The sequence below is a fragment of the Erinaceus europaeus genome, chromosome 7, assembly GCF_950295315.1.
Source record: "Erinaceus europaeus chromosome 7, mEriEur2.1, whole genome shotgun sequence".
Classification (NCBI taxonomy): domain Eukaryota; kingdom Metazoa; phylum Chordata; class Mammalia; order Eulipotyphla; family Erinaceidae; genus Erinaceus; species Erinaceus europaeus.
In genome coordinates this window covers 38225129-38246306 of record NC_080168.1, presented here as the reverse complement: position 1 = coordinate 38246306, position 21178 = coordinate 38225129, and the positions used below count along the sequence as shown (strand labels likewise).

Below are 21178 nucleotides of genomic sequence, written 5' to 3'. Positions count from 1 at the left end.
TCCAGGTAGAATGCTTTATACTCTTGTATCAAACCCCATTCCTCAACCCACTTTCACATGTCTCTCCTAGGTTATGGAAAGGTAACACAATTAACTTTAAACAAAAAATTTTATTACACAAAAGTTGTCACATAATTGGATAGTTCTCTACTTTGTACATCATTATTCTTAGTCTCCACATAAAGGCTGCTGCTTCTCATCTGATGATGGCAAGCACTAAAATCCTGATTTTAACAGAATAGTAGTAAAAATGCCTCAGTGATTTAAGTTGAAAGCAGTATATTGCTATATGGCTCTTGCACTCAGTCATCGGGAATGTACAAATGTCTTTTTTATTCAAAAATACAAAATAAATTATCTGTAGGCATAGACAATGACAGCAGTAAACCATTATATGTTGTCAACTAAAACCAGTAACTGATGATTATAGTGATTTTCCTAAGCATCAGCCAGCCTTTTTTTTTTTTCAGTTATTTCCTTCAACTGACTTCTCTGAAGTTATTGATGAGGAACACTACTGAGTTCCCTCTCACAGTTCATTAATAATGGTAGAGCACTATTCTAAGAATTAGAACATGCCACCTCCCATACCACCTCCCATTCCACCCATTCCACCCATTCCACCCATTCCAGGGTCCTTTTCTTCTTTAGGAATTTCTGTAACTACAACTTCTGCTGTAGTCAACAGAGAGGCCACTCCAGCAGCATCCAAGAGAGCAGTTCTTACAACCTAAAAAAAAAAAAAAGTTTAGAGCTTAGTAAAAATAAAAAGGTTGCAAAGGCAGGGGAGTCAGGTGGTAGCACAGCAGGTTAAGCGCACATGGCGCAAAGCACAAGGACTGGCTTAAGGATCCCGGTTCAAGCCCCGGCTCCCCACCCGCAGGGGAGTCGCTTCACAGGCGGTGAAGCAGGTCTGCAGGTGTCTATCTTTCTCACCCCCTCTCTGTCTTCGCCTCCACTCTTCATTTCTCTCTGTCCTATCCAACAATGACAACAGCAACAATAAGTACAATGAAAAAACAAAGGCGGGAGTCAGGCAGGTTAAGCGCACGTGGCGGAAAGTACAAGGACCAGCCTAAGAAGCCCTGGATCCACATCTGCAGGGGAGTTGCTTCACAGAAGGTGAAACAGGTCTGCAGGTGTCTTTCTCTCAATGAACAGGCAAACATGAAAAATTCTTCTATGCTTTCAGAAAGTGGTCAACTGGGAGTCGGGCGGTAGTGCAGTAGGTTAAGCGCACATGGTGCAAAGCTCAAGGACCAGCCTAAGGATCCTGGTTTGAGGCCCGGCTCCCCATCTGCAGGGGCATCACTTCACAGACGGTGAAGCAGGTCTGCAGGTGTCTTTCTCTAACCCTCTGTCTTACCCTCCTCTCTCCATTTCTCTCTGTCCTATCCAACAACAAAGACAACAATAATAACTACAACAATAAAACAAGGGCAACAAAAAGGAATAAATAAAATGGGTCTTTTTTTAAAAAAAGAAAATGGTCAACTACTTACCTTTGTTGGATCAATGATTCCCTTTTCCACCATGTTTACAAAATCTCCAGCCAATGCATCATAACCAACTTCTGAGGAACTCTGCAAAATTTTCTCAACTATCAATGATCCTTCAACACCTGCATTCTTAGCAATGGTCATTGCTGGAATTTTGAGGGTTCTTTTAATAATATCGATACCTATAAAGAAAGCAAATACAAGCCAATTAATTTCAGCTCTACCACAGGTGAAAGAAAAAGTATTACCCTTGAAAGGTATCACACCTCTGGCATTAGCACTATATCGTATAGTGCTTTTGTTAATTGAACCTGGGGCCTTAACTCCTGCCCTCTAGCCCTGAGCCACATCCTGGCTATAATAAAACCATCTTAAGGTAACTTAACACTGTAGCCACTGTGCCATCTTTGCAAGGTCTTACCAATTCTCTGATCTTCATTGGCTGGAGTCAGTGAGTCTAAGGCTGGAATGCACCGAAGCAGAGCACAACCCCCTCCAAGAACAATCCCTTCTTCAACAGCAGCTCGTGTAGCATTGAGGGCATCTGTAACTCTGTCTTTCTTTTCATTTACTTCAACATCGCTTGTCCCACCAACCTAGAGATTTAAGAGAACTCCAGTTAGTATGGGTTCTCCCATTCAATATGCTTTGTCTGCCTGAAGAAAACACTAAGTCCCACATTCACTTGAGAAAGCACAGTAAAAAAAAGGGCACCTAATATTTTTTAAGGAAAACAAACTTAAAAAAACTTTACAACTATTTAATAAACACCTACAGTCCTGCTTCACCATAAGTGAATTTTCCCCCAGTAGGTGGAGACTAGGGGCTTGAACCAGGGTCCTGGAACATGGTATCATGTGCATTTAACCAGCTTCACCACCACTTGGTGCCAGAAATTAAATCTCTACTAAATCATGAAATGGCCAAAGGGACATCAGTGTTCATAAACAGACCCCATAAAATTCAGAAAACTCAACAGAAATGATAAAAGTTGGGGGGGAATATGTCTCTTCCCCTCCTCTCTGTCCTATCCAACAATGAACGACATTAACAACAACAAAAATTAACCACGACATAGCTGCAATAACAAGGGCAACAAAAGGAGGAAAAAATGGCCTCCAGGAGCATTGGATTCATGGTGCAGGCACTGAGTCCCAGCAAGAACCCTGGAAAGGGAGGGGAAAGGTTGTCTTCAAAGCAGAAACTGTTAATGTGACAAAGAAACAATACATGGTCCCCCCCCTCCCTGGAAAGTCAATAAAATGTGTCCTCCATGGGAGTTGGGCAGTATGCAATAGGTTAAACACAGGTGGCATAAAGCGCAAGGATCCCTGGCTCCACACCCGCAGGGGACTCACTTCACAAGCTGTGAAGCAGGTCTGCAGCTGTCTCTTTCTCTCCCCCTCCCTGCTCCATTTCTCTGTCCTATCCAACAACAACGACACCAGTAACAATAACAAGGCAACAAAAGGGAATAAATATATTTTTTTAAAAAGTACCTTTCAGAAGTCTAATATTGGACTTACTAGAACAAGAACTTTTTCTTCCATTTCAACTGTACAACCTCACTCAGTGCTCACAGCTCACTGTGTGGGGGCTGGGCAATGGTTTGAGGCCGCAGTTCACTCTGGCATGGGTACACTATGAGAGGCCCACACAGAAGGACCTGCCATAAATCCATCACCATGCTCTATCGCCCAAATGACTACTCACAAAGTATCTTTCCTCATAACACTACCTTGCCCAAACCTCCAACAAGTTTAATTCTGGTTTGACAGTTTGAAAAGTTAATTCTCAGGCAAGGGAAGATAGCGTTATTGGTTATGCAAAGAGATTCTCAAGCCTCAGGCTCCAAAGTCACAGGTTGAACTCCCTGTACCACCACCAGCTACAGCTGAGCAGTGATCTGGTTTAAAAAAAAAAATTATTTCTCAGGGATCAGTCTGTGACACATCCAGGTTAATTGTACATGCCACTAGGTTTGAGGCCCCTCTCCCCAAGTGGTGAAGCAGATTTGCAAGTGTCTGTCTCCATCTCTCTAATCAGATACAACAGAAAGAAAAAGGGGAAATAGCCACCAAGGGCAGTGGATGCACAGTGCCAGCACCAACGCCATTGATAACCCTGATGTCAATTAAAAAAGAAATTCTTGGATCCAGAATCCAAAATCTATTTACAAATCTTACCTTTAAGACAGCTACTCCATCTGAGAGTTTTGCCAGACGTTCATTCAGTTTTTCCTTTTCATATTCACTAGTTGTGATATCTAACTGCTCAATGATTTCTTGAATACGTTTCTCAATTTGAGCCTTGTCACCTTTTCCTTTCAAGAGCATGGCATCATCTTTGGTTACAATGACCTCTCCAACTTTTCCTAAGTCATGAGGCTGAACATCTTCAATATTTAGAGTCAGTCCTTCTTCTCCAAATACCTTAAGACAGTTAAAATGAATCAATGATAGGCTACAGCCAAGAATCATCAAGTGTTTTGATTAAACACCTTGTAGAAAGTGTTGTATGGGCAGTGCAGCGGGTTAAGTGCATATGGCACGAAGCACAAGGAGCGGTGTAAGGATCCTGGCTCGAGTCCCTGGCTCCCCACCTGCAGGGGGTTTCACTTCATAGGTGATGAGGCAGGTGTTTTATCTTTCTCTCCATTTCTCTGTCCTGCCCAACATGACATCAATAATAACCACAACGATAAAACATGGCCAACAAAAGGGAAAAAAAAAATAAAGTGTTGTGGGAGTCGGGCAGTAGCACAGCAGGTTAAGTGCAGGTGGTGCAAAGCACAAGGACAGGCGTAAGAATCCCGTTTTGAGCCCCCAGTCCCCCACTTCAGGGGTGTCGCTTCAAAAGCGGTGAAGCAGATCTGTGGGTGTCTTTCTCTCCCCCTCTCCATTTCTCTGTCCTAACCAACATCAATAGCAACAATAACTTACAACAATTAAAAACCAACAAGGGCAACAAAAGGGAAAAAAAAAAAAGTGTTGTATGTACCGACAATACATGTAAGGCTTGAATATAATCTTTAATTGCATTTCCAGTGTCTCATTTAATCCTCAGTATCCATTCCATTTGAGGAAATGTAAAAATTCATCCAAGTGGAATCAGAAGCAGATCCTATACCCAGACTCAATTTCTTTGTCTTTTCTACAACATTCTTTAAAAATTGAAAAAGGACTAGTCAATTAACCTATTCTTGGGCCCAACTCATGGCAAGATAGAAAAGGAAACTTAGGGAGTTGGGTGTTAGCGTAGCAGGTTAAGCGCATGTGGTGCAAAACCAAGTATTGGCTTAAGGAATCCCAGTTCGGAGCCCCTGGCTCCCCACTTGCAGGGGAGTCGCTTCACAGGTAGTGAAGCAGGTCACTGTTCACTATTCTCCAGGTGTCTATCTTTCTCTCCCCCTCTGTCTTCCCCTCCTCTCTCCATTTCTCTGTCCTATCTAACAAGGACATCAATAACAATAATAACTAAAACAATGAAAATCAATAAGGGCAACAAAAAAGGAAAATAGACAAATATATATATAAAAGGAACCTTAATAGTACTATGTAATCCAAAGACTAAGTATGCAGACAGTTCTGAAGAATGTGGGAATGACCTATGAACTTTAGATCTACCATTACAGTAAATAAAAATGCTTTTTACTTACTGCACCACCAGTAGCAATAGCCATGTCTTTAAGCTGGTTCTTTCTATTGTCACCAAAACCTGGAGCTTTGACTGCTACAACTTGAAGACCAACTTTTAGCCTGTAATAGTTTTCAGATACAATTTTAGTCGACAGGAGAGACCAGCTCATCACATTGATGTATACAATATGCTGTTTTGACTGGAGACCTCACAATTGCCAAGTGCAGTGCTCTGTTATACAACTCCTGGGCCACTGCTGTAGTTTATATACTCTACTTCTAATAAACCTGACTCTATATGTGGCTTTAATAATGCCCTATGAGCTTGGGAGATAATGCACAGGACATACATACATCAATAGCCAGAGCTGAGAACTCTGGCAAAAACAAAGGAATCTGAAGAGGCTGGGTGGTGGCACACCTGGGTTGAGCGCACATGTTACAATGTGCAAGGACCCAGGTTTGAGGCCCCAGTACCCATCTGCAGTGGGAAAGCTTTGCGAGTGGTGAAGCAGGGCTGTAGGTGTCTATCACCCACTTCCCTCTTGATTTCTGGAGACTGTCATGCCAAAGGCTCCAAAGTTGCAGGTTCAATCCCCAGCTCCACCATAAGCCATAGCTTGTCAGTGCTCTGGTAATAAGAAAAAAAATAGTGTGACAGTTCTACAAAATGACTTTCAGGCCTGGTGCTTCAAACTTCCAGATTCAATTCTGAGTACCACATAAGCAAGAGTCGAGTAGTGGTCACACACACAAAAAACAGTAATTTAATAAAGTTATTATAATTTTTTTCCTGAAAAGTGTAAGTTGCCTGGGAGATGGTACAGTAACTAATACACTGGATTTAAAAGTATGAAATACTAATTTCAATCCCTGACTTCACATGCCAGATTGATATGATTCTGTTCTATTTTTATGTTAACAGATAAAATTCACCTAAGTGCTATTAAAAAAAAAAAACAGCTAACAAGAGCTGGGTGGTGGCACACCTGGTTGGGCACGTTACTGTGCACAGGACCTGGGTTTGAGACCCCAGTTCCCACCTGCAAGGGGAAAATTTTGCAAGTGGTGAAGCAGAGTTACAGGGATCTCTCTCTTTTTGTTTCTGTTTCTAGCCAACACATGAATAAAGATTTAAAATAAAAAACATAACAAGGAGAAAAAAATCACAAAATATCTCACTTGGGTAGTGCACCTGCTTTGCCCTATGTTCAACTTGGTCTTGAACCTGTTCCCCACACGAGAGGAACCTTAGGTGCTATGTTTGGAATTATTGGTTCAAAGCAATGTAGCCTTAACAATGACAGGGAGAGGAAGGGGTGTAAATTAAAAATAAAAACATGATCTCATAGAAAACTATACAAAACAGTAACTGAAATACTAATATGAAGGAGAGAACCATTTTAGATGGAATATGGGTGACAGCCGACTCAGCATGACATGAAGCTTACCCCTGGTGCATGGGTGACACGAGAGCCGGAGTGGTTATGCCCTTCCATATGCCTCTCAAGTCAAATGGGAAAAAAACTGCCGTAGGAGGCAGTTAAATTATACATCTTTAGGAAGAAAAACTAAAAACCCTGCCTAGTACCTGTTCAGAACAAGTGTACTCAGAGCTTCTCCATCTACATCCTCAGCAATTATCACCAAGGGCTTCCGGTGAGCATTGGCAATTTCAAGAGCAGGTACAATGGACTGAACACTGGAAATTTTCTTTTCACTTAACAGAACATATGCATCTTGGAACTCACATTTCTGACCTGCAAAAAATACAAACAAAAACATTTTATACCAAAACCCAGAAAACACCATTATGAAAACCACTGCAGTTTTTGTTTTTTTCATAGCCACCAAGGTAATCACTGGGACTCGGTGGCAGTCATACTTTCCTTTTCCCTTTGCTTTTATTTGACACAACATAGATTGGGGGGAGATGGTGAGGAAGAGTGGTCTGGGAGGTGGTAGTGGATAAAGCATTGACCCTTGAAGTATGATGTGTTGTTTTCAATCAATCAACACATATACCAGAGTGGTATCTGGTTCTCTAACACCCCCTTTCTCATCAATAAATATTTTTAAAAAAAGGAAAAAAGGAAGACAACTGCAGACCTGCTTCACTGTTCATGAAGCAACCTCCCTGCAGGTGGGGAATAAGGACTCAAACTTGAATCCCTGTGCATGGTGATGTGTGTGCTTAATAGAGTGCACCACCGCCCAGACCCCAAACCACTATAATTTAAACAAAGAAAAACTCATTTGTAGTGGAGGTAGATAGATAGCATAATGGTTATGCAATGGTACTCTCCTGCCTGAGGCTCTGAAGTCCCAGGTTCAATCCCTCATGCCATCATAAGCCAGAGATGAACAGAGGTCTGGTTATAAAAAAAAAAAACTCATCTGTATAAAACTGAGAAACTAAGCAAACTGGAAGTTGGGCAGTATGTGCTACAGCAGGTTAAGCGCACGTGGTGCAAAGCGCAAGGATCCCAGTTCGAGGCCCTGGCTCCCCACCTGCAGGGACGTCGCTTCACAGGCAGTGAAACAGGTTTGCAGGTGTTTATCTTTCTCTCCCTGTCTTCCCCTCCTCCATTTCTCTGTCCTATCCAACAAAGACTACAACAGTAAAACAAGGGCAACAAAAAGGAAAATAAACAAAATCTTAAAAAAAGGGGAGGAGTCAGGCAGTAGCGCAGTGGGTTAATAAGCGCAAGTAGTGCCAAGCGCCTAGATCTAGCATAAGGTTCCCGGTTCAAGCCACCGGCTCCCCACCTACAGGGGAGTAGCTTCACAGGCGGTGAAGAAGGTCTGCAGGTGGTGTCTGTCTTTCTTTCTCTCCCCGGTCTTCCCCTCCTCCCTCCATTTCTCTCTACAACAAGGACAACAAAAGGGGGGGAGGCCTCCAGGAGCAGTGAATTCATGGTGCAGGCACAGCCCCAGCAATAACCCTGCAAGCAAAAAAAAAGCTAGACACCTGCAGAACTGCTTCACCACATGAAGCAAACCCGCTGCAAGTGGGGATTTGAGGGCTCGAATAGGATCCTTATCCTGGTCCTTTCGCTTCACCCCATGCAACGTGTGCTTAACCTGCTGAGTCCAGTCATTCCCCCCGCCTACAGTATGTTTTAACTGACTGATGAGTCTTTATTTCTTACATAATCAGTTTGGGAAATTTATATATTTTTTCAAGAATGATATCCATTAATGTCTACAAGTAGACACAAAGACTTTAAAAGCATTCAGTTAGTGTCATTGTTACCTTTCGATGTATTAATAAAATATGGAGAAATATAACCACGATCAAACTTCATTCCTTCAATAATTTCTAATTCATCATTCAGTGTCTTTCCATCCTATAAAAAGCCAAAGTTATATATATTTCATTAAAACAAATTGACAATTAGATACCACTGGTTACAAATAGGAACATAGAAATGCCCCCTAGAGGGGCCAGGTGGTGGTGCACCTGGTTGAGCCCACATGCTACAACGAGCAAGGACCTGGGTTTGAGTCCCTGGTCCCCACCTACAGGGGGAAAGCTTCACAAAGCTCTCTATCACCCCTTCCTCTTGATTTCTAGCTCTCTTTATCCAAATAAATAAAATTTTTTTTGGGAGTCGGGCTGTAGTGCAGCGGGTTAAGCGCAGGTGGCGCAAAGCACAAGGACCGACATAAGGATCCCGGTTTGAACCCTGGCTCCCCACCTGCAGGGGAGTCGCTTCACAGGCGGTGAAGCAGGTCTGCAGGTGTCTTTCTCTCCTCCTCTGTCTTCCCTTCTCTCTCCATTTCTCTCTGTCCTATCCAACAACGACAAAAACAATAATAACTACAACAATAAAACAACAAGGGCAACAAAAGGGAATAAATAAAATAAATAAATTTAAAAAAAAAAAAGATTTTTTTTTAAAAAAATGCCCCCTAGGGGACTTCTGCTAAAAGAATATAAATATGTTGTAATTTTTATGCAACAGTGTCATTTAAGTGTAGAAGAGTCCATTTCAACAAGAATAATTCTCAATCTACTGGGTTGTCAGAAAAGTCATTACAGTTTTTTCTATGCAAATGAGTCATGACAACCCAATCATTTAATTAATTTTATCTATTTTTAAAGACTTATCTATTAATGAAAGAACCAGAGCATTACCCTGGGACAGACAATGCCAGGGATTGAACTCAGGATCATGGGCTTGCAAACTGAGTGTTCTACTCTGCCAGTTGCAGCCTTCATTAAAAAATGTCAACTGTAAACTATCATTTCCCCTCTGTAAAGAATTAAGAGAACAAAAAATTAAATAGAAGATACTTTTGAAACATATAAGCTATCAGTGTTCAGGGGGCAGCACACCTGGTTAAGTACACACATTACATTGTGCAATACGCCCTTGCCCCCATCTATAAGGGGAATCCTTCATGAGTGGTAAAGTGTTACAGGTATCTCTTGTTCTCTTTATTTACCCTCTTGATTTGTCTCATAAATAACTGATTTGTTTTTATCATTTAAATTCAATTTTATTTATGAGACATCTCACTTTGAATTACCACTAAGAATTGTAATAATTATCACTTGCTGGCCTGGGAAGTGTTTCAGTGGTTACCGCATGAGGTCCTGTGTTCTATCTCCAGCACTGCATGTTAACAGTGATGTTCTCATCCTCTCCTCAATAAAGACACTTGTAGGGGCCATCAGTCAGCTCAGCCAGGAACTGGTGCAGCATATACTTCACCATGTTCAAGGGACAGATTCAAACCATCAGTCACCACACAGGAGCACATACAAAAGGGAAGTTTCCTGAACAAAAGAGTGGTGCTGTAGTCTCTCTCATCATCTGATGAGAAAGAGTGGGTGTGGGGGAATACCCTACAAGGAGCAGTGGACTATGGCTGGTTTGAAGTAACAGAAGAATAAAATATATTTGTGGAAACTACAAGTGTGACAAGTCTTATAAACTACCATTTCCTCCAATATAGTGATTACAAAGATCCTGTGGACTGTTAATCCATCTTAGCAGTAAAGCAGTGCTGCATGCATGAGGCCCCCCACGAGATCCCCAGCATTAAACATGCTAGAGCTAAAGCTGTGCTCTAGTTTCCACATAAAACACACACACACACACACACACTTGCCTTTACTGTGATGACACCCTTTCTTCCAACCTTTTTCATTGCATCAGAAATGATGTTGCCAATTTCTTTGTCTCCATTTGCAGAAATTGTAGCAACCTGAAATAAGTTCACTCTTCCATATCAGAAGGTAGAGCTAGTATCCTCAACTTTCCTGTCTTTTCACATTCTAAATGATCCATCCCCTATGGATATGTACATGATAGAGAAGACTCTGTGGTTTTAACAGATCTAATAAAATCCTGGGCATTACCATGTGGAAGGATCCAGGCTCAAGCTTTCAGAGAGCTGAAACAGTGCTGCAGGTGACTGACTGACTCTCCCTCTCAATCCCCCCCCCCAATTTCTGTCCTAACAAAAAAGTTGTTTACAATTATTTCAGTTTATTATTCAACATTTTTCAAAGATTAAAACCATTATCTTTAAACATTTCAACAATAGCAAAACTGCCTCCAATGTTGGTTAGTGGGCACTATTACCTTGAAATGTATGACTATAGAATGGACTCAACATGTTAATAATTCATTTTTAAACTTAAATTCTCACCTGAGCAATTTCTTCAGGGGTTGTCACAGGTTTAGACTGTTTCTTAAGTTCAGTAATTACAGCATCAACAGCTAACATCACACCTGGTTTAAGAATACATGTCATGATAATGCTTATTCCCTGTTAAACACTCCTTATTCTACACTACTTCAATGTCAGTACCTTTTCTAGTCATATGGAAATAAACAGCATGCACCCAAACAAAAAATTTAATTAAATCCCATAATGGCTGAAGTTATTTAAAAAAAAAAAAAATCATTCAACAATTTGTTAGGCTTTATATGTTAACTCTCTTTTCAGCCACCAGGTTCCAGATGCCATCAGGATGCCGGCCAGGCTTCCCTGGACTGAAGACCCCACCAATGTGTCCTGGAGTTCCGCTTCCCCAGAGACCCACCCTACTAGGGAAATAGAGAGGCAGACTGGGAGTATGGACTGACCAGTCTATGTCCATGTTCAGTGGGGAAGCAATTACAGAAGCCAGACCTCCCACCTTCTGCAACCCACAAGGACTCTGGGTCCATGCTCCCAGAGGGATAGAGAATGGTAAAGCTATTGGGGGGGGGGGAATGGGATATGGAGATTGGGTGGCGGGAATTGTGTGGAGTTGTACCCCCCATCCTATGATTTTGTTAGTCTCCTTTCTTAAATAAATTTAAAAAAAAAATCAGAGTGGGGGGGGGAAGAGGTTAGATAGCATAATGGTTATAGATTCTCATGCCTGAGGCTCCAAAGTCCAAGCCCCCTGCATCAACCTAAGCCTCAGCTGAGCAGTGCTCTGGTAAAAACAAATAAATAAATGGGGGGGGGTCAGACTTGGGATCAATCAGTGGCACATCTGGTCGAGTGCATGTTTCAATGTACAAGGACCCAGGTTTGAACCCCTGGTCCCCACCCGCAGTGGAAAAGCTTTGCAAGTGGTGAAGCAAAATGTGTCTCCCTCACCTCTTGATTTCTGGCTATCTCTATCCAATAAATAGGGGAGCCTGGTTAAGCACTCATACTACCATGCACAAAGACCCAGTTTAAGCCCCCAATCCAGTGAAGCAGGTCTGCAGATGCTTCTTTCTCTCCACCTCCCCTCAATTTCTCTCTATCCAATAAAATGGGGTACGGGAGAAAGGAAAAAAATGGCTACTGCTGGGAGCAGTGGCAATAAAAAGAAAAGTTAAAAAAAAAAAACTAGGTGGGCTTCTCACACACAAGGCACTGTGACAATGAGCTACATCCCTGAATAAAAACACTAAATTGAGGGCAGAAAGAAAGCGTAATTATATACTTTCATGGCTGAGGCATCAAAGGCAACAAGTTCAATTCCCAGCACCAACATAAACCAGAGCTGAGCATCGCTCTGGTAAACATACATGTGTGTGCACAGCCATGAATACAGCACTAAATCCCCAGGCATGTGGCCCTAAATTCAATCCCACACACTACACATAACAGCATGACTTTTTCAATAACCAAAACAGCCACGAGCTATCAAATATTTAATACTTGGCAGTACAGACCAAGTGGTGCTCTGGTTCTCTTTATCCTCTATAAATAAATCCTTAGAAAATAAAAACCTGGGGGTCGGGCAGTTAAGTGTGGCATTAAGGATCCCAGTTCGAGCCCCCTGCTCCCCACCTGCAGGGCGTGGCTTCACAAGCGGTAAAGCAGGTCTGCAGGTGTCTTTCTCTCTCCCCCTCTGTGTTCCCCTCCTCTCTTACTGAACAATAACAGCAACAAAATGGAAAAAATGGCTGCCAGAACAGTGGATTTATAGTGCAGGCACCAAACCCCCAGCCTGGAGGCAAAAATAAACAAATGACCTGGGTTCGGAACATTACTAGTGTTGAAGCAGAGCTGCAATTGCTTCTCCATTGCCCTATCAGCCCCCCCCCCTCAGTTCTATCAAAGGGGGAGGAGGCGAGTAGCCAGCCACCTGGAGAGGTGGATTCATCAAGCAGCCCCACTGATTAGATAACCTTGATTGCAAAGATAAGCATTTTTGCTGCTGTAAGCTTATCAGCTTCCCCTCCCCATTTTGATTGGTCTTGCTAATTGCATGACCACCATTCCTGGTGGCCATTTTCCCCTTGGATAAAGGTCCTCACACATGGTAATATGCACTCTACAGGATAAACACCTCCCCCCCCAAGATATTATTTCCTGTAAGTCTGTAACATCATATTTGAGGGACTGAACAGGTCGCATGTAGATAGCTTAATATTTATTTTCTTTCCATTCTTCTGCAACAAGGGCTGTGACTGGGGCTCCTTTCTAATTGAGGCAGACTTGTTGCCCCCCCCTCCTTTTAGAGAGGGTGAGAGACAGGGAGACACCAGGACAATGCTCCTACTTGACTCACTACTGAAGCTTTCGCCAGTAGGGGCTTCCATGAGCTAGCCACATGTATTGGGTCTTGCTGTATGCACTTTACCCAGTGAGCTATGAACACAGTTGAGAAAATCTTGCATTTTTTATTTTTGGTAAATAGGGGTGGGGAATCAACTTTTTTTTTTCCCCTGCTGCTGTCTCCACCAAAACCTTGGGTTTATGGTGTTGCTGGGACTCTGGGGCCTCCGGCAAGTAAATTTCTGCATTACCAATATGCTGTTTCTCCACCCAAAGCCTTCTAAACTGAAATTAACACAGTTCGGGTCATTATGGATCTTAGTCAAATATGTGCATACCTCTCCTGATCTCCACTGGATTAGCACCTCTGCTAATCTTTTCAAAGCCTTCCTTGGCGATAGAGCGAGCGAGTACAGTAGCGGTGGTGGTACCATCACCAGCCTCTTCATTTGTGTTATTGGCAACATCTTGAACAAGTCTGGCGCCGATATTTTTATATTTATCTTTTAAGTCAATGGACTTTGCAACAGTCACACCATCTTTTGTTACTTTTGGGCTTCCCCAACTCTGTTCAATAATCACTGTTCTTCCCTGTAATTACAAAAGGATCAAGAAGCGACAGTTACTCTCTAAATACTATTTAACTTAAATTGCCTTCTCTTGGAAGACTCATAATGGAGACTACAACTCCAGAATATTCTTTACATTCTGTAGTTGCTTTACTAATACAAACTGTATCAGCGCTTTTACAGTTAAACCAAAGCGGCCGTGCTCGTGAGGCATACCAATGCTCTTATTTTATAAAATCTGTACCATTTTGATATTCAAGCATCTTAAGTAGGAAGTGAGGCATCACGTCCAAAAGCCCTCGGCCAAGTATCACCCCTTACCAGTGCACTAGGTAAAGAACCAAAATTCAAGTCCAGCAGGTAGGCGAGGTCAACTCTACCTTGAGCTGAGCTGCCGTTCGATTACATCACACATTACATAAAAGCCTCAGCAATGTGGAGGCAGTTCAGCTAAATCTGAAAACCACCGCATCTAAACAGAAAAAAGGGGGCTGGGCGGTGGTGCAGCTTGGTCAAGCGCTCAAGGGCCCGGGTTCAAGGCCCCGTGCCCACCTGCAGGGCGGAAGCCTCACGAGTGATGCAGCAGATGTCTCTCTCTCTCTTAAAGATCATTTACTGATCAAAAAGATGGGGGAGCGCGGCCATGTGCAGCGGGCAGGCCCGGGGCCTCGCAACATGGCGCCTGCCCTGCTCCCTAGCGCGCAGCCCCAGGCCGGTACCTTGGGGCCCATGGTGACGGCCACCGCGTCGGCGAGCAGATCGACACCCTGGAGCATCAGGGCGCGGGCGTCCGCCCCGAACTTCACGTCCTTGGCGTAGGCCCGGGTGAGCTGCGGCGCCAGCGCGGACGCCGGGCGGACGTGGCGGAGGACTGCGGGCAACCGGAGCATGTCTGTGAGGAAAGCGAGCGTGAGCGCACAGCAGCCTGGGGCGGCACGGCAAGGCCCGAGGCCAAGCGCCCACCGCGGAACCCCCCCACCCCCACCCCGTGAGCCGCCCAGCGACGCCCGCAAGGTCACAGCCGCCCCTCGCCCCGCACGTGGCGGCCCCCATGCTCCGCGCGGCCTAGGCGACGGCTGCGACCTGCGGACTTGAACGGCCGCCCTGCCCGGGCCCTCGCGGCGGGAAGGCGAGCGTCGGACGGCTGAAAGGCGGGCGTCGGGGAACGCGTACCTGCGGGGCGGAGGCGTGCGGGCAGCGAGCGGGACCGCGAGCACCGAGTGAGGGGCAGAATGCGGGGCGCGCGCGGCGAAGAGCCCGAGTCCCCGCCTCCTCCGTGTCCCCGCCCTTCGGCCGCGTGTGCACCGCCCCCACCCCGGCGCCCCCACCCCGGCCCCACCACCGCCCAGCCGCCCAGCAATCGGCGCCTCGGCCCCGCCCCCAGCCACCGCGCAGGGCCCCGGCCCGCCGAGGTCACTTAGGCTGGTTCCCGGGCTCCGCTCGATTCCAGAACTTTCCGGAAAGCTCCGCGGTCTTCAGTAGGTCAAAGAACGGAGCACGTCACTTCCGGGCGGGGGCGCAGGACGGCACCTCCCCGCGGCAGGCTGCCGAGAAGAGCCGGAAGGAGCCTGCGGCCCGGCGTCAGGCGCCTGCGCACAGACTCCGGGCGAATCGCGGCGCGTGGAGTCGCCGAGGGGCGGGGCGTGAGGGGCATGCGGGGCGGGGCAGCGGCGCGCCTGCGCGCTGGGCGGCCCTTTGGCGACTTCAAGTGTCCGGCCCGGGCTGCAGCTCTCTCCTTTGGGCTTGGCTCGAAAGCGCAGTTTGCCGCGGCGTCGCAGTCATGGTGAGTCCCGTGTGTGCGTGTGCACGCTGCCGCTTTGGGCCGGCCAGAGGCTCCCGGGGTGCGGACTGGCCCGCGCGGCCCAAGGCGTCCCGACAGAGGCAAGCCGTGGCACATTCCTCGCACAGCGCCATTGCCCGGGGCCTTGGCGGGTGCCTGGAACGCCCCGGAGAGCCTAGCGTAGGCGTGGGTGACCTTGGGGTGCGCGGACAGGCGCCCTTGCCTCCCGCGTCGGGCTGTGTCCGCGCTCACGTAAGCACGTGTCGTCCGTGCTCACGGCGCGTTTCCCTACAGGCCGGCCAGGCGTTCAGGAAGTTCCTTCCCCTCTTCGACCGGGTCCTGGTGGAGAGGAGCGCGGCCGAAACTGTGACCAAGGGAGGCATCATGCTTCCAGAGAAGTCGCAGGGGAAGGTGTTGCAGGCGACTGTGGTGGCCGTCGGATCCGGCTCCAAAGGAAAGGTGAGCGGGCTGTGGGGGGAGGGGGAAAGGTTGAATCAGTTTAAAGTAATGTTCCAGATTGATCGTATATATTTGACAGTAAAAGAAGCTGAACGTGGTTTGTATGTACTGCTTTAAGAATTCCCTTCACATAGTCCACAGGTTAATATTTAGTGATTGAAAAATTAGCTTTGATTTAAGTTTTTTCGGTATAACTAGTTTAACTTTTGTATTCGTCAGGTTAAGTCACTGTGTGCATTACTTCAAAGTACAATTCTATCGGTTTTTTAACATTTTCTTTAGACTGGAGAGATTCAACCAGTTAGTGTGAAAGTTGGAGATAAAGTTCTTCTGCCAGAATATGGAGGCACCAAAGTGGTTCTAGATGACAAGGTATGTATATTTACTCATTAAAAAAAAACCTCAGCATTTGTTATTAGTTTTATTAACTGATAGTGTTTCTTGGCAGGATTATTTCTTATTTCGAGATGGCGATATTCTTGGAAAGTATGTAGACTGAAATCACTGTTCAAGTGGCATCATATGAAGCTGCTTCATTCCACTGAAGTTGAAATCCTTCATCATGTAAATAATTTCCATGTCTCTTTTATAATAAACTAGTGATATCCAAACTAATAACATCCAGTGTCTAAAATATTTCAAATAAAAATATATGAATTCATGGTTAATCTCCATGTAGTAATTTTAAGGTGGTTTTAAGATCCTTAACCTTTTGAGAAACAAGATTGTTCCTTTTCACACTAGATTTGGCCTTAAAACATTTGGCTGGGGGGATAGCATAAAGGCCATACAAAAAATTATGCCTGGGGGGGTCCGGCGGTAGCGCAGGGGTTTAGTACAGGTGACACAAAGCACAAGGATCTTAGTTCAAGCCCCTGGCTCCCCACCTGCGGGAGATGGGAGATGGGGGGTCGATTCACAGGTAGTGAAGCAGGTCTGAAGGTGTCTCGATCTCTCCCCCTCTATTTATGTCCTGTCTAGCAATAATAACCACAACAAGAGGGTAACAAAAGGGGGAAAAGTAGCTTCCAGGAGCAGTGAGTTCTTAGTGCAGGCACTGAGCCCCAGCAATAATCTGGAGGCAAAAATTATGCCTTAGGGAACAAATGTCCCCAGCAACATCATCCAGAGCTAAACAGCACTGTTTTTTTTTTTTTTTTTTTTTAACATAATATATGCTGACTGGTGGATTACTAGTTGCCTTTTGTTACTGTTATTTGAGGCTGGAGTAGGGAGAGAGACACTTGAAGTACTGCTTCATTAAAAAGCTTAGTGAGTGGCCTGGGAGGTGGTGCAATGGATAAAGCACTAGATTCTCAACCATGAGTTCAGTTCCCAGCAGTGCACGTGCCAGAGTGATGTCTGGTTCTTTCTCTCCTGTCTGCCTCATGAATGAATAAATAAGTTTAATGAACAGTCTTATTAGAAGTGAATCCCAAGAGGTTTACAGTCAACAGTAAAATACAGTGGTTTGTTTGTATATGTGTAACAATTCTCAGTTTTCCACATTCCATTCAACCCCCACTTGGTCTTCCTGCCATGTTCCAAGACCTGAACTCTAGGGTCTCTGGTGCAATACTTGAGTCTTATTTTTTTTATTATTAACTTTATTGAGTAGACAGAAGTCAAGAAGGGAGAGAGACACCTGTAACACTGCTTCACCACTTGCAAAGCTTTCCCCCTGCAGTTGGGGACCAGGGGCCTCAAACACAGGTCCTTACACATTGCAACACATGTGCTCAACCAGATGGCTACCACCCAGCCCCTCTAATCTTTTTTTTTTTTTAAGCTTAAGGCCACCTGGAAGTTGGCACAATAAAACAATAGTCCCTCAAGCATGAGATCCTGAGTTTAGTTCCCTGTATTGCATATGCCAGTGATGCTTTATTTTTTTCCTCTCATGTTGGAGAAATTAGATGGAAAAACTGCTCTGACAGCTCCTGTAGTCTACTATGTAAGGCCACCATTTATTTCCCCAGCCGTTTATCTACAGTTTTCTAATTTTTTAAGATTTTTAATATTTATTTCCTTTTTGTTGCCTTTGTTTTTATTGTTGTAGTTATTATTGTTGTTGATGTTGTCATTGTTGGACAGGACAGAAAAATGGAGAGAGGAGGGGAAGACAGAGAGGGAGAAAGATTGACATCTGCAGACCTGCTTCACCTCCTGTGAAGCCACTCCCCTGCAGGTGGGGAGCCGGGGATGCTTTCCTGCTTCCGCCACATGCATCTAACCCACAGTGCTACCACCTGACTCCCTAGCTACAGTTTTCTAACTGGTGCTGGTGAGTATACGAAAGTTTCTTTTTTTTTTTTTTAAAGCTGCCACCTGGTAATCATTGGGCTTGCTATACAGCAGCCATTTTTCCCCCCCTCCCTTTCATAGGTTTGCTCTGAGAGGAAATGGGGTACACCTGTAGCACTTGCTTCACACGAAGCTTACTCTGCAGGTGGGGGCCTAGGGTTTGAGCCTTGCATGCCTGGCTGAGCACATGTGTACTCAACAAAATGTGCCACAACCTGTTTGGCTTTATTGTAACCAAAGCACTACTCTTCTCTGGCTTATTGTGGTGCAGGAGACTAAATTGGGGATTTTGGAGCCTCAGGCATGAGCGTCTCTTAAGATTTATCCATGGCATGGCCGACTCATGCCTGAGGCACCAAAGATCCCAGGTTGAATCCCCAGTACTAGCCCACACATACCTGAGCTAAGCAGTGCTCCGGTAAATAGGTATCTATCTTTAAAGAAGCAGAGGAAGGACTGCATTGACAGCACAATGATTTTGCTAAGGATTTCATGCCTGAGATTCTGCAATAACAGGTTCAGTCCCCAACATCACCAGAACTAAGCAGTGCTCCGGTCTCATTGTATCTCTATTAAATAAAATTTTAAGGGGGGGATTGCATAGTGGTTATACAAAGAGACTCCTGCCTGAGGGTCCATAAAGTCCCAGCTTCAGTCCCTACCCCCATCTTAAATCAGAGCTAAGCAGTGCTCTGGTATATATGGCACTGAAAGATAAGTTCAGCTAATATTTTAGCTAATGTTCTTGCAGATGAAGCATAGGATGGTTAAACAGTAACTAAAATCACTCTGAAAGGGCAAAACAAATATGTACATAAGCAGCCCATCTTCAGATATCCAGAACTATCCTTTAAACCTTTTATTAGCTAGTTTGTCAGATTAATTCTACTTACACATTTCCATCAATGCTGGTGCCGACCATAATGATACTGGTAGTATCTTAAGTGTTCATAATGAGTATGTCTTCAATATATTTTATTGAATTTAACAGAGGAAGCTGACTCAAGTTAATAAATAGCTTGACTTAACTATAGCAGCTTAGACATTAAGACTTTAATGGGGGGGGAGCGGGCGGTAGCACAGTGAGTTAGGGGCATGTGGCACAGCGCAAGGACCCGCATAAGGGTCCCGGTTCAAGCCCCTCCCCACCCCCCCACCTGCTATGCTACTGCCCAACTCCCACAAAAGCTTTTTTTTTTAAGATTTTTTTTTTTTGCATATTCCCTTTTGTTGCCCTTGTTGATTTTATTGTTGTAGTTATTAATGTCGTCGTTGTTGATAGGACAGAGAAATGGAGAGAAGGGGAAGACGAGGGGAGAGAAACACCTGGAGACCTGCTTCACTGCCTGTGAAGCAACTCCGCTGCAGGTGGGGAGCCAAGGGCTCAAAATGGATCCTTATGCAGGTCCTTGTCCTTTGCGTCACCTGTGCTTTACCCACTGCACTACCACCCAACTCCCCGTTAACCCTCTTTTCAACCACCAGGTTCAAGAAGCCGACCAGACTTCCTTGGACAGCCACGTGCACTTAACCCCCACAAAAGCTTTTTGAAAGCATCTTAAGTGGACTATCAACTTCCTACTGTGCTCCTAGCATAACTAGATAACTTCCTTATGCTTTTTTCCCCCTTTAATGGGGGATTAATGTTTTACAGTTGATAGTGAAGACAATAGTTTGTACATGCATAACATTTCTCAGTTTTCCACATAACAGTACAACCCCCACTAGGTTGTCATCCTTTTCCAGGACCTGTACTCTTCCCCCCACCCACCCACCCACACCAGAGACTTTTACTTTGGTGCAATTCCTTCCTTATGTGTTTTTCAACTTGAACAATTTACAAGGGATGAGAAAACTTGTTAAAGGACATGTGACTGGGAAATTGCACCAATAAGAATTCGGTCCAGGGATTCAGGCCGTAGGTAGTGTAGCGGGTTAAGCGCAGGTGGTGCAAAGTGCAAGGACTCATGGAAGGATCCCGGTTGGAGCCCTATGGGTTCCCACTTGTAGGGGAATGGCTTCACAGGCGGTGATGCAGGTCTGCAGGTGTCTGTCTTTCTCTCTGTCTTCCCCTCCTCGCTCCATTTCTCTCTGTCCCATCCAACAACAATGACATTAATAACCACAACAATAAAACAAGGCCAACTAAAAGGAAATAAATAAATTAAAAAGAATTTGGTCCAAAAATTAAAAAATGGGATTTAGTTAAAAGGCCGTATCTTTTCCATTATTCTCTTTATTTATTTATTTTCACTATTTTTTGGGGGGGGAATTAATGTTTTACATTCAACAGTAAGTACAATAGTTTGTACATGCATAGCATTCCCCAGTCCATTATTCTCTTAATGTTTTTTCAAGGCCCAAGCAAATTAGACAACAGTTTGCTACACCTTGGTTCTTCATCCTTGGATTATCTGGTATACTTAAATTTTATTTTGGAGATAACTTACTAAATCAGAATATTTATTTATTTGCACTGTATAAATCTGGTAAGAGAGCATACCTGCTAAATAAATAAATAGATTCTGGGAGGGGCCAGGTGGTGGTGAGTGCACTTATGAGCAAGAACCCCAGGTAGAGCCTCAAGCCCCCACCTGTATGTGGGGGAGCTTCACCTGTGAAGCAGAGGTTTAGATGTCTTTTTCTCTTCCTGTTGGTATCTTCTAATTCTGCTTTTAAAAACCCCTTCTGTTTCATTTGGTTTAAATCCCCCCTGCTTAACACTGCATTCTATTTACATAACCACTGTATTCTATTTACATAATCACTGCCGTCTATTTACATAAATCACTTTTACATTTACATAAAGCACCACCTTCCCTCCAGGGCATTGGTGGTTTAGTGGTAGAATTCTCACCTGCTCCACCCCCTCTCCTTGTCACACCCTGATCCTCTCCTTGTCACACCCTGATTTTCACCACTCAC

The 21178-nt window shown here is 44.6% G+C and overlaps 2 protein-coding genes and 1 non-coding gene across 3 annotated transcripts in view; 1 reads left to right on the top strand and 2 right to left on the bottom strand.

Annotated features, from left to right (window-relative positions):
* Positions 1 to 90: 90 nt before the first annotated feature.
* Positions 91 to 15017, bottom strand: HSPD1 (heat shock protein family D (Hsp60) member 1). The gene is made up of 12 exons (XM_007534417.3): positions 14884 to 15017; positions 14430 to 14602; positions 13480 to 13732; positions 10802 to 10884; positions 10259 to 10354; positions 8394 to 8487; positions 6729 to 6897; positions 5158 to 5257; positions 3686 to 3931; positions 1921 to 2095; positions 1503 to 1681; positions 91 to 730 (listed from the first exon to the last, which is right to left on the bottom strand). The coding sequence occupies exons 2-12, from the start codon at positions 14598 to 14600 to the stop codon at positions 569 to 571; spliced, it is 1728 nt and encodes a 575-aa protein (XP_007534479.1). The 5' UTR covers positions 14601 to 14602; positions 14884 to 15017; the 3' UTR covers positions 91 to 568.
* LOC132539686 (small nucleolar RNA SNORA42/SNORA80 family) lies at positions 3053 to 3188 on the bottom strand. The gene has a single exon (XR_009551014.1). It is a non-coding gene; the product is annotated as a small nucleolar RNA SNORA42/SNORA80 family (small nucleolar RNA).
* The window catches only part of MOB4 (MOB family member 4, phocein), a 78084-nt gene continuing 71912 nt past the window's right edge, over positions 15007 to 21178 (top strand). Inside the window, exons 1-2 of the mRNA XM_060194206.1 lie at positions 15007 to 15493; positions 15785 to 15949. Of these exons, the coding sequence (XP_060050189.1) occupies positions 15491 to 15493; positions 15785 to 15949 (168 nt within the window). The 5' untranslated portion in view covers positions 15007 to 15490. The remainder of the gene's footprint in view (positions 15494 to 15784; positions 15950 to 21178) is intronic.

Coding starts and splice junctions, on each gene's coding strand:
- HSPD1 (XM_007534417.3), bottom strand. CDS start 14,600: ATGCTCCGGTTGCCCGCAGTCCTCCGCCACGTCCGCCCGGCGTCCGCG. Junction 8,488..10,258: donor AGGGTGTCATCACAGTAAAG/GCAAGTGTGTGT, acceptor GGCTTTTTATAG/GATGGAAAGACACTGAATGA. Junction 731..1,502: donor GAATCATTGATCCAACAAAG/GTAAGTAGTTGA, acceptor TTTTTTTTTTAG/GTTGTAAGAACTGCTCTCTT.